The following is a 13,401-nucleotide window of genomic DNA, read 5'->3' on the forward strand; positions in this document are numbered from 1 at the left end:
TCTCAAAAATAGCACTTAACAAGCGTGTATACTACACACAAAGCAGAGCAAAGAAGTCAACTGACAAGGGTGTGGGGTGAGTGTTTGTAGTCGTCTTACTTTTTTTGCATTCTTTCGTTATTCACTTTCAAACCTACGTTTTAGGCTAGCTCATAATTTTTATTCTACGGTATGGTAACTGATCGTAAATTTATATTTTTTCTATGTCGGCTTTATTAGCACAGAATTCTACCTATTTTGCTAGATGAATAGTTACTTTATGTTAGCGTAGTCTGTTCTTTCGAATGTTTCTTGTTAATTAGACGAAGTTCGATATTAAATTTTTATAACTTCTTACAAACAAACTAAAATAATAATAACAATGATAATAATAATAGTAATAATTATAATAACTCATTGTGTGATAGTAAGCTGTAAACTTTGAATGTTGTATCACTACATTCTACACCATCAATTATAAACAAACAGATACGTTTCTTATCGTAAAACATGATCGTACAATCTGGGGATTTGCAGATTATTTACCACCAGTACGACGATCTCTAGATTCTCGATCCATTAGGCGCTAAATCTGCCTTAATATCATCCATTTGTCTGGTAGCACTTTCGGAATTTGCAATGTCTGAAAACCATGGGGTTTGCTTGATCACACCGCACCATCAAAATCGAAGCCTAATATCCACATTTCAAGGAAGAGGTTATGCATTTGATGTGAGCTAGACGATGTCGAACGGTTTACTGACTGAAATCATTTACACAGATCTGTCCTCCACTTTCGATATAATCAACCACGATATCAAGGATGTTAAATTTGACAGACTTGGATTCGGTTCGAATATTTTTCTTTGGCTACCTCCGGAATAGTCGTTTGGCAATAAAAAATTGATGATTACATTTCTGAATATTTTTTCGCATCATCCGGAATTTCGCAGGGAAGCTATCTAAGACCATTAATATTTTCACTGTACTTCAATGATATCATAATTTCTTTGAATGGTCTCAAGAAAACTACAACATCCGCTACTCAGAAGACACGCTTCAACAACAATTGCCATTGGCGGTGAACAACTTACATTCAAGCAACGCATCAGTTACATTAAAGCTAAAGTTCCCCGTTGCTTAAGATGACTATGCACTTTACAGTTGGACACTGTTTAAAATCGCTTTACTGTTCGCTCGTTCGTTCAACTCTTACCGCTGACAGACATGTGATTTCCGTACAATGATTTCTGTACAACGCTGTACGCGTACAACGTTGAGGTGACAGACATGTTTTGCGCACAGAAAGAATATACAGTGAAACGAAACAACTCAAAACTCAGCTTAATTTCCCAGCTCCGATGATCGATAATATAGAAACCAAAAATTTTTGCGGTTTGAAGTGTATTCCTAGACAGATATAATCAATGCCTCTCTGAATTAATTTTGTGTGTGAGTGTTCTTTGGATGACAGTTTCACTCATATCAAATTTTAAGGTTTTAAGGTACTTTTATGACACGTTTGTTCTGGGATACAGGATTTTTACCTTCATCATTCAAATGTAATTAGCATGAGAAAAAACTTGCTGTCCATAATTTTGATGTTCTACCGTAACATTCACTGATATCAAATAAAAATAAAGGTGATTGATCACCAGATTTTGTTTGTAAATCATGCCGACTTTTGCAAAATCCGCAAAAATTTCATGTTGTTCAGTAATAATTCCTTTTTTACCCGCATATTCACAATGAAATAAGAGCGCATAAACTTTTAACTTTGAGCGTCAAAATAGTAAATAAATCTAAGATATTCTTAGTAGGTAACCAATAAAAACGACATGGCACACATATTCCAAAATAATGCTTTCAACGAAATAGTTTGTTCATTACGAAATTTCCATAAAAAGGATTATGTTTACCATAAAGCTGATTTTTAAAACTTCTTGAATTTGAAATCATTCCCAAATAGATTTGATATAGGTTTGATGCTTCATTTTACTTCATAAAGCTTATGAAAAATGGTCTACTACGTTAGAATATAATCTCATGATTGTTTTATTAGGATTTTGAGGAGTTCAAAGTTGTGACTACACAATTGGTTTATTGATGTATTGGATATTTATCGTTTATTATTACCACATGTGCATTCAAAATATGAATCATTATGTGTTCGAAATCCATTTCAGAATAAATTTACTTGTTATTGAATAGAAAACAATTGCTCAATAGTGCTGATTTTATGTACACATATGAATATATCGTTTTCCTTATTTGTATTCCAAAGCTTCACCAAATTTATCAACATTTCTTGGTTTGACTGCTTTTTGAGAATGTGCTAAAACGTTGATAAAATATATAAGCTTTATGCTCCTTGTTAGCATTTTACCAAAATTTTGTTCAAAATAAAACGATGGTTGTTTATCATTTTATGCTCAGAAGAAGCAAAGACATCATATTAACAAGATATCCAGCTCTAACATTTCCCGAACAAATCATTGGCCCTCAGATGAGTCCGCATCGAATCTCATACATAGAAGTAGGGAAGAGAAATGTCAAATTCGTGCGCGCCAAAATAGCAGGGCTGCGCACCCATACAATTGACATGATATGTTGAAAGAGATGCCGTGCGATGGCGTTGCTGAACTGAAGATTGATTTCGCTTCAAGCTGACAGAGTCTGGAAGAAGGAAATATTGTTTCGTGAGTTCACCATCGCTCGTCAATGGCGCTGGTAACAGTAAACAGTGATGTGTACAGTGATTCCGATATCACATGTCTGTCATAAGCATTTCGAATATTGCTCGATAGTTACCCCTGTTATCTAATGGTGAACATAGAATCGAGAGGATCGTTTTGTCATTCACCGACTGCCAATTACCGAATTATGAAGGTCGCGGATTACTAATCGGTCTAGACACACTACAAGTGCAACGCACTTTGAAAATAGCAGTCTTTTCAATGATAAAATTGACTGTTGGTAATGAAGTTACAGTGAGGTACACTGAGGTTACCGCATATTTTACGCGACATTTTTACGTGGATTTTGATTTATCCGGTTTTCTTTTTTGTCTTAGAAATGCATGAAACGTCGAGATCTAGTGTTATTCCGAAAATTAAGTCAACTGGCACATTTTCAAAAAAATATTTTGTGAGATTACACCAGCACTGGACGTTTCATGCATATCTAAGGCCTTTGGCATCAAAAATTTTTTTTTTATTTCGGAAATCTCAAAATCCCAGTCTATTTTTAGAAAAATTTGTATTTGAAATTACACCAGATCTGGACGTTTCATGCATTTCCAATACATTTGTCATGAAAAATTCTTTAGTTTTGCGGTTTTGTTCTACTTGGATTTTTTTTCAAAGAATTTTTTTTAGATTACACTACGTCTCGACGTTTCATGCATTTCTAAGACATCAGGGATAAAAAAAAATTAGTTTTGCATTTGCTGATTTAGTTATGTAGTTGTTTACAGTCGGTGAAAATGCGAAAAATATTTTATATGATTCAAAGACGTTTTCACTGTCAAATTATGTCGCATTTAACGAAAATATCAAAAAAGAACAAAAAATCGCGATAATGTTTTCCAGGTGTGCCATCGGTTCAAGCAACTTTATTCAAAGTGGTTGCCTTCGATAGCTATGCTATGGAGCAAAAACGAAGGGATTTCTTCGCCCTTATTCTCAGTAACGACGTATTGATTTTTCGATCGAATGTGGTTCGATGGAATCATAGCTACCTTTGATTTTGGGGAAAAAACGATACGACGTTATTCAGAATAAGGGCGCTTGTCTGGAAAGTCTACGTTTTACGCTTTTCCAACTGTCTATCATTCAGTTTATGTGGATCCAATTTTTCCACTCTCTGATTTTTCCCATGACGTGTAGATGACCAGAGATCAGATTTTAACAACTCGAGGCTCATTTGAAAGCTACTATTAAATTGCGGATCAAGTTTGAAGATCAAATAGTTTTCACTTCTGATTCTGAAAATATAATAGTATGAATGACGTAAACGACTAGTCGCATATTTTTCATCGGCTGAATTTTCTTGAAGAGGACTTAACGAGTTTCGATAAATTTAAGTTTATTTGGATGCTAACAATATCAATTAAATTCAATGTAATGTTGTATGTGACGTAACCGACAAATCCCAGTGTTTTTTAATGCAACAAAATTCCTCGGAGATGAAAGGATGAATTTAGAAAGACTCTTTTGAATGTGACTATTAGGTAATTCGATAAGCTCACAATACTAATGACCGAGGATAGAATCTGATGTCGTTTTCGCTTGAGCGAACTGAAACTGACCCAGGGTAGTGTCATTAAACAAACATTTTTCGGGAAACTGTGTTGATTTCGCACTTAGCAACGGGGGTTTGAACAAACCTGATATAAAAACCAGTTTCATAACTGACTCCATTCTCAGTTCAACAACGTTGAAACTAGGTTCGAAACTGGCTTCAAACAAATGGTATGACAGCAGTTACAGTGGAAACTGGGTTAGGTTTGGCGTCACAAGTTCGTAGCCGATAGAGCATGCTAGAATAAGTTTAAAAAAAATTTCGATGGGATTCAGTAGCACTTTTTTTAAACAGTAAAGTAATGAATCTACACTTCCCGTAAATGTTCTTTACTGGACAAGAATTTCGACATGTTAGCTTCACTTATCACACTAACTTTCAATTGGCAAAACAGTAACAGTTTTTTTTGGAAGAGATTCTACAGCAAAAAAAAAGCTGCGATAGTGTCAGCGGTGAACGAATCTCTGTTTGCAGAGACATCTCTTGGAATAAGGCCGCATTATAAACTATCATACTTGGTACGTAAATTCTTCTATGGTAGTAATCAAATTTCAAACGCTACAACTAATTGAACCAATTTAATTTTTTCGCGATACTTGTTTTCACATAAATGGAAAGATTGGTCACATGTTTGCTTACTATACTGCTGTTAAAAGTATAATTGTCCCATGTATAGAAATCCCATGTATGGGACAATCATGCGTATTACGGGAGATATTTAAGTACAGAAACGTTTCTTTGTTTTAGATTGCAAAAATATTTATTCAATAATGCTTGTATGGCAGCTAGACCTCACAGAATCGCCCTGAAGAGCATCTGTTGTAACATTGTGTAAAGAGTTTGATTTTTGGGTAGTGTAGAAAGTAGTTCGGCAGATTATGATACGATTAGAAAAAAAATGTTATGAGCTGATATACAACTTGATCAACTTGAAAGCCACCCATAGTGTTTACAATATGAACATAACACCTCAATTCGTTCGTTAACTCATCGACATAAAAAAACTAAACATTTTCATGTTTGTACCATGTTAAGTGAAATTTAATATCCATAAACCTTGTGATAGCGGGAAGTACAGATGAGGTATAATACAAGCATTTAAATTTATTTCTAGTAAACATTTTTTTAACAAATATCTGTTCGATTAATTTAATCCACGTACAAACGCGCACACACATACAACCACACACGTATACTTCCACGCAAAAACAAAATTCACAAGCATTAGTACAACAGCATGTTAGACACACTTTCACATGGCACTGTTTGTTTCGTATAAACATGATAAGTGAGTTTGCTGTAAATATTGATGGAGCATTGGATAATATTTCAACATAAATTACTCAAACTAACTTAATAACAATTTATACTGCATTCTTCCGAATTGATTTTTCACTGTTTATTAACAGCTTCAGCCTGTAGTATAATCGTTTCGCTTACAAGTTTGTTATATTTTTGATTATGTATACTTCTATCACTTGGTAACCGATTGTCAACACTACTATATTTGTCCTTCTTTCAGAAAAATCCAACAGCATAGCACATCTGGTTGAGAATGAGGTTCCACTTTCCAACACCGGTAATATTTCAGCGATCGAAGACACTACAACAACGACCATAGTCATGGATGACGACACGATCGTTGATATGGAAGCGGGCGGAAATTTATCGAAAATAGGCAGAGATCTAAGTGGGAGCTACAGTAATCTATTCCGCGAACCAACCGCCAACGGGAAGCTACTGAATGTAGGATCCTCTCCCACCAACAGTGACAAGATGCATAACGCTGATGAGATTATTAACGCAAGTGAACTGATGATGGTGTCCAGTGTGAGTGGCCATGAAAATGTTTACAGTAATATACCTCCCGGTCCTGGAGTGGTTGGGAATGGTACTATAGGAGGAGCACCGAAAAGGTCTAGCCTGAATCCTGTGGTGACGCACAGTGGCGATACGTCCAGCGGTAAGTCGATGCACGATCCGCATTTGCACGTGTATTCTAATATTGGTAGCAGCAACTACACCAGCAATGGTAATGTGGTTGGTCAACGGCACAGTGCTTCTAGCAATTTCCACCAGCTACCTAGCAGTAATAGTATCAATAATAATTTTAGTGCGGTTGTCGTCGATGATCAATCACTACTCAACTCTTCTTTTATAACGAATGACCTTGATTTGGATGATCCAGTGATGTCGAGTGCATTTGCAAATAAGTGTGCTACGGGATTGATCCAACCGACGAATAATTTGTCGGTCGATGTCGTTTCAACTGCGAAGGTTGCTACACCGTCCACTCACATGCCACTACCACCGCTGAAAAGTTCCCAACCAATCACAGCAATCGAAATGAAGAATGTGATCAAAACGCTTGATCCAAGCGTAATCATTCAGGCAGCTGGGGGAAACAATGGCAATAGCAATGCTACCCTCTCTGCTTCCACGGGGCCTCTAACGCCTGCCAGTAGTCATAGTACCAGCAATAACAATCCTAGCAGTAATACTGTTAACAATAACATAAGCAGTAATAGCAGCAACACTAGTGCATTTATGACGAACTCCAACCGACTTCGATTGCTGCAGGAATCAACGATGATCGATACTGCACTCGATCTCGATAGCTTGGATGGATCAATCGGAAACAACTCACAGTCTTGTTTGGTCAAAACGGCCATTGTTTGATCAAACTACTAGGGCACATAACATATTCATCTTCTTGTTCTTGAAGCGATCGTTGCTTCTTGTGTCACTACTTATGACAAGTGTGTCCACCAACAGCCCGCACAACGATCTAGTTAATTTGAAACAGGTATCCTAAACAACGTCCATGCGCGATGAGACACGTCCATTGCACCGATAGAGATACCATAAAAGTATTGTGTTTTCTAAATGAGTAGAAAATTAGGAAGAGAAATAATTTTTACACTATGAATATCAAAGTTTCCTGATATTGGGATTGCCAATAGAGAAAAAGGATTTAATACATACTAAGTAACAAGTGATTGTACAATAGAAATGATAGAATGCTACTGCTATGAGCAGTGATTGCTTTTTGTATAATAGAATGGACGAATGGTAAATGTTGGCGCAAAGAAAATATTATTGTGTACATATCTACAGAGATGCGTTCCTCATTGTAGGCAATGAGGCAAAGTACATTGTTATGATAGTGTGTTTATATTATGGATGTAAAACAATTGCAACTAACAGTAAATGGCAATTACACTTTGTAGAACTTGTAGTTCATTCAACGTTACTGATGACACGTCCCTTATGTTCATCATATAATTTGACACTCAGGCAGCAAAGTGCTTCATCTGGTCACCAGTCTAGCATGTACGTCTGTATCTTTTGGTCGTCTATCAGTGGTGTCGATTTGATCGGTATTATGCCATTTTTTATATCATTTATTTTACTCCGGCTTTAACCATTTTGGTCGTTCACCGGTATTATGTCATCCTACCAGCTGCTTCGCCGTAGTCATGTTTTTGCCAGTGAAACTCCTCAGAATTTTGTATTGTATCCGCTATGGTCTTGGCCGTGTTCTCCTATATAAAGACAGTCTTCTATGTCTGAAGTTTGACTTGCACTAACCTTCTAATCTACTAAAATTATTTCTACCTTAGTCAATACTACGTATGCGAATACACTACAAAAATGTACGAACAATTAAACAATATGCTCAGCTATATCCTCTGGTGAATATTATCTTTTTGGCTGGATATTATCTCTCCGAAGCCTTGTGCTTGAGTTGGTTTTATGAATTCATTCATTAATGGTCATACGAAGAAGAGAAAAGAAAATTAACATTAAAATTTTCACAATACAAGTAGGTTTAGAATTTTCCCTACACAAAAATCTCAGAATTGCGGAAGCAAATGATGTCTTCATGGTAATAACCAAATCATATATATATATATATATATATATATATATATATATATATATATATATATATATATATATATATATATATATATATATATATATATATATATATATATATATATATATATATATATATATATATATATATATATATATATATATATATATATATATATATATATATATATATATATATATATATATATATATATATATATATATATATATATATATATATATATATATATAACAGGGCTGAAAAGTCACCACTTGTGGCTGAACACCCAATTTAAATCTTAATAATTTAATTTTAACTCATATTCCAATAAATAGTTATTTAAAAAAAAAAAAAAAAAAAAACATTAAAATTTTGAATGCTCGTAGTTTACATAGAACTTACGTATCACAAATTCTGAAGAAAACACGAAAGATACGGAGTATAGTTGGTCGGGCATGAAAAATTTTAAAACTGGACTCGACCCGTACCCGATTAAATAAATCGAAATCGTCACCCGTATCCTACACGAACACGAAAAAATTAAATAAGCAGGTGGTTTTCTTATATCGTTTTCGATGGAGAAAACTGAAACTCTCACGGGGTAGTTACATCAAACAAAAACGGTGTTGATTTCGCATTTAGCAACGGAGGCTTGAGTAAACTTGATATAAAAACCAGGTTCGAAACTGACTCGATTTACAGTTCAACAACGTCAAAACTAGGTTCGAAACTGGCTTCAAACGAACGGTTTGACAGCAGTTTGAGTGGAAACTGGGTTAGGTTTGGCATCAAGCGAAAACGACATTAAACGCCTTGAACCCGAATCTAAAATATATACTGGCAGCCAGACCTGGGGTGGAATCATGTAAGGTGATTATCACCAAGTGATTATCACTTTTGAAAATTTGGAATCATGTAAGGTGATAATCACCAAGTTCTGTCACCACTGCTGAGAGGCTAACATCACTATCAAACGTTGGCATTACGTAAGGTGATAGTCACCACGATTTAATCACCTTCATGTCAAAATGGAGGTGATAGCAATTTAGTTATCACTTTCAGTAGTGATTTGATTTTTTGAGAAGTGGCTTTATAAATTATTGTCCGTTAGGTGAATTTTAAGCCACTGATATAAACAACCTACCAATATTGATCGAAGGATAATTTTTTAATAAAATTCGTACTGATATTGTGTCAAAATTAAATACCAAAATGAAAAGAACTTAGTTTATAAGGTTTAAAGAATTCATAGAATGAACGGTAGTATTTATCAATTAAATCAATTCATTTATGTTGTAATTATTATTTGAAGGAATATCATTGGGGTATTCGTAGAGTCAAAGATAAATTGCTTTCTGGAAAAGTGATAAGTTTATGAATGTAGACATCTCATGTTGCACATAACGTAACATAAAAAATCTATGCTAACATTTTCAGTAGAATTAGATGGCCGTGACTTAGTGAGCGACATATCAGTCTCGTTCAACTGAACGAGTAAAAAAGATAAAACTGCGTTCTTAATTTTCTTCTTGTGAGTTGAACTAAATAAGGCAATATTTTTGGACAATTGGTTGCTGCTAATCATAGTGGATATTCGTAGTACCGGTGGGTAAAATTTCCAAAATGGAGGTAGCATTTGAAAGCTCTGTGAAATGACATAATCGTAAAGTGAATGAAAACTATACAAGAAATTATTTAACGGATCTTTCTCATTCGAGAGGAATGCCATCCGTTGTGAAACATCAAGAAGATCTAACAATTCGTGTCAAAGCTTTCAAATTTATCCCAAAGAATTGACTGTGACATTGATTTCCATTGAAAAATAAAAATCGGCACTAAATTAAACCAACAAGTGAATTTTTTTATTTGTTTATGCGCAGGTAATTTTTTTCAGCGTTACTCTTCGATCCATACAAATCATCATTGATAAACATGACTCGAATTAATGAAAAGGATTGAAAACTATAGGAATAAAAATTTAGATTTTAAAATATTATATGGGTATACGCCACTTTCATATGTTACTCCTCTAAATATCAACGGTATACGCCACATTCATATTTTACTCCTGAAAAATTGACGTTTCTTGACAGGTGATATATGAGTGAAGTTAGCTCAATCACCGGTGATGGTGATAGTAAAAGTGATCACCTTCGGTGATTCCAAACATTCTGGTGATCACCTCTTTATCACCAGGAGGTGATAGTCACTTATCACCTTACATGATTCCACCCCTGAACCTGAAACCATGAGGTTACTGCGATCGACACTATTTTGGGTGAAGTGAATACTTAATGAAAAACGTGCTTATTCCAAAGATAAACTCAAGATGGAGTAGTCTGCGATTTCTTATGTATCATTTGAATAGGACCCCTCGATGAGCTCGGTTCACTGTCAGTTTCAGTATTTTGAAGCAAAACAACAAGCGTCTGATCGCTAGATGCGTCGTAGCTATGACAATGATTGTTTATGTTTGGAAAAATATCACATTACAGTATGAACGATATTGAACGATTTTGCCTCATACCCAGTGATTCTTGCAATAAGAAAGTAAAAACTACTTAGAACCATTGCCTAGAATTTATTTAGTTTGTTATTGCCTCATACCATGCAGCATTGAAGTCAGTGGTGGCAAGAAATCATTATGTGCTGAATGTAAACATATGTTTGATTCCTTCCTTGAATCGTTTCCATGGCATTTTGTCGGAACTAGTCGACGCTTATTAACGGAGGGTCAATAAAATTACATTATTACTGAACCAACTGGTTCACGATTACTGACCCAACATTTCTCATTGAATCGTATGGGACATTGTAATCTTGAGTTTATCTTTGCTTATTCCACCTAGCATTGAGATGATACCTTTTTTATCAATCCGCATGTGTTTTTCGCATAAATATTCTTCGGTGTTTCAGTTTTCATGACATTATTCTAATGTCCGTCGTTTTAAGTTGCAATTTGCGATTTTAATCACTCATTACTCTGTAATGTCGAAACTGAGAATCGGATCGAATTTGAATCTAAAAGTGTAACAATCGATTAAACATTCCATGATATGTCGAAGTAATTTCCACTTTAGAGTTTACGGTAATTTAAGGTACTTCCAGAGCCAATATAATCAGGAACCAATATAATCCAGAAACGAAAACTGAATACAACCAAAAATGAAATAAGTTTATTTGGTTATCGACTATCCAAATAGTCCCGATAAACCTGATTAATTTATGTGAAATAGACATTTTTATACTAATCATCCTGTATTCTCGAAACCGGAGGTTGGATCTGACTAAAAAGCAAGATGTCTTATAGAATCTAAAGACTTTTCATTTGAATCTTAGATAATTCTTAGACTTCATTTGAATCTTAAAACGGGTCAGCCATTTACGAGAAAATAGAGTTACACAATTTTAATTTCGTTTCACATGTCCTCCTGTAGCAGAACCAACCAGAACCGGAACCAGAGGTCGGAGCCAAACGTAATTCAGGAACCTTGTTTGAGAGCATACGACTTTTCATATAAATCTGAGTTTGTTGAGAACGGTTGAGTCATCTCCGAGAAAATTGAGTGAAATTATTTGTCACACAAGCATTTGCTGATCTCGACGAACTGATTCGAATGGTATATGGGTGTTATGTTCTTCCAGCATTTATTGCTGTAAGTAGTTTAAATCAATATAATTATGGAACTGCTTTCAACTCGAAAATGCTTGCCATCGTCTAGTTTACATGTGTCATATTAGAACAACTATGTTGCCAAAAACGAACCGTGCTAAAATCGGTCCGAGGCAAAATATCATGCTGTACACAGTTTTTTGGGTACTTAGAAACAAATGTATGTGACAGTATAAAAAATCGTGTTTTATGTTGCTCCCAAGCATTTCTTTGCCAGACATCGCTCAAAACTTCTACTGCTGGAATAGGGGAAAAAGTCGCTTACACAAATATTTCGATATCTCCGGACGGATTTTTACAATCTATCGCTTGTGGGATAGATATTACCGTGCGGAATCTGAATAAGTCTGAAAATATATTCTGTTTTCAAGGTCAATTGTGACAGATACTGTCAAAAAACTGAAAATTTTGACATAAAACTTCGTATAACTCAAAAAGTAAACATCCTATCTCAAAACTATTCAAAATCGTTCAGGGTGACGGGGAGACCTTTCATTTGCGACTAGTTTGATCAAAATCGGTCCAGCCATCTGTGAGATCTCGACCTCTTAGTTGACAACAAACCTACAGACACACACGGACATTTGTTCAGTTCGTCGAGCTGAATCGATTCGTATATAACATTCGGCCCCCGGGCCTCGGAAAATTTTTCTAAAGTTTGAGCGAATTCTATATCTATTTTTTATATTTATAAAAAAAGGTAAAAAAATATTGTTTTGCTGTTTTGTTTGATGAAATGACCGGTCGGAATGAAGAATGAATGGTACCGTACAGAACAGTATATTTCTAGTGACCGTTTATTTCAAGTCTTAATTAAAATGAATAAAATTTTTCCTGTCAACGATCGCTCCGTCATTTTCACTTACACCCCCTCTCGATCGTTTACTCCTAACTTTTTTCTCATTTCATCGAATCTTTTAGCGTCCAATGCGTTGGTGAAAATATCCGCCAACTGATTCGTCATACTTATGGATTCAATCGCCAATCTGTGTTTGGCCCGATTGCACTCCAGATTCCTTACCATCCCTATAGCTCCGTTGTTTTCTACGGGAGCGGGTCATTGCGCCGAAAGCCATTTCGCCGAAAGTCGTTTCGCCGAATGTCATTTCGCCGAAAGTCGTCATAAAGCCGCCAAGGCGACGCCGGCTGAGTTGGCCGCCGACCCGCCGTCGGAAGCGGCGGCCTCTTGCATACAAACCTGTAACCGCCTCGTTTGCCCGGTCTACTCAAAGCTAGGTTTCTTTGCTTTAGTTAGGTCCGAACGAGCGGTAGCGAGGTCGGACAGCACACGAATCAAATCGATGTGGCGTAGCCGCATTAAATATGTTTTTATTTAGTAAACGGAAAATACCACATACATTTGCTTGGTAGATACCTATGGAATTGCTTTGATGATTAGTAGTCAACAAGTTTCTTTGGGAGCTCCGTTCTGAGGTTCATGAATCAATCTTTATTCAAGAAGTACAATTGTAGGTCAACAAAACGGGCGTTAACGTTATTATCTTTAATTTGTCTTTATTTTAAATCGATTCCCATTACGATTTTAAGACGTTTGTAGGAATCG

The 13,401-nt window shown here is 35.5% G+C and overlaps 1 protein-coding gene across 2 annotated transcripts in view; it reads left to right on the plus strand.

The window, feature by feature from the left end:
• LOC131439043 (palmitoyltransferase app) overlaps positions 1-7,513 on the plus strand; it is a 60,676-nt gene extending 53,163 nt beyond the window's left edge. Inside the window, exons 10-11 of one of the 2 annotated variants that reach the window (XM_058609568.1) lie at positions 5,804-6,244; positions 6,396-6,588. In XM_058609568.1, the coding sequence (XP_058465551.1) occupies positions 5,804-6,244; positions 6,396-6,442 (488 nt within the window). In that variant the 3' untranslated portion in view covers positions 6,443-6,588. Of the gene's footprint in view, positions 1-5,803 lie in introns of both variants that reach the window. The other variant, XM_058609566.1, reaches the window with a different exon arrangement.
• The last annotated feature ends 5,888 nt before the right edge of the window (positions 7,514-13,401 follow it).

The sequence above is a fragment of the Malaya genurostris genome, chromosome 3 (genome assembly GCF_030247185.1).
Source record: "Malaya genurostris strain Urasoe2022 chromosome 3, Malgen_1.1, whole genome shotgun sequence".
In the NCBI taxonomy this organism is placed as follows: Eukaryota; Metazoa; Arthropoda; class Insecta; order Diptera; family Culicidae; genus Malaya; species Malaya genurostris.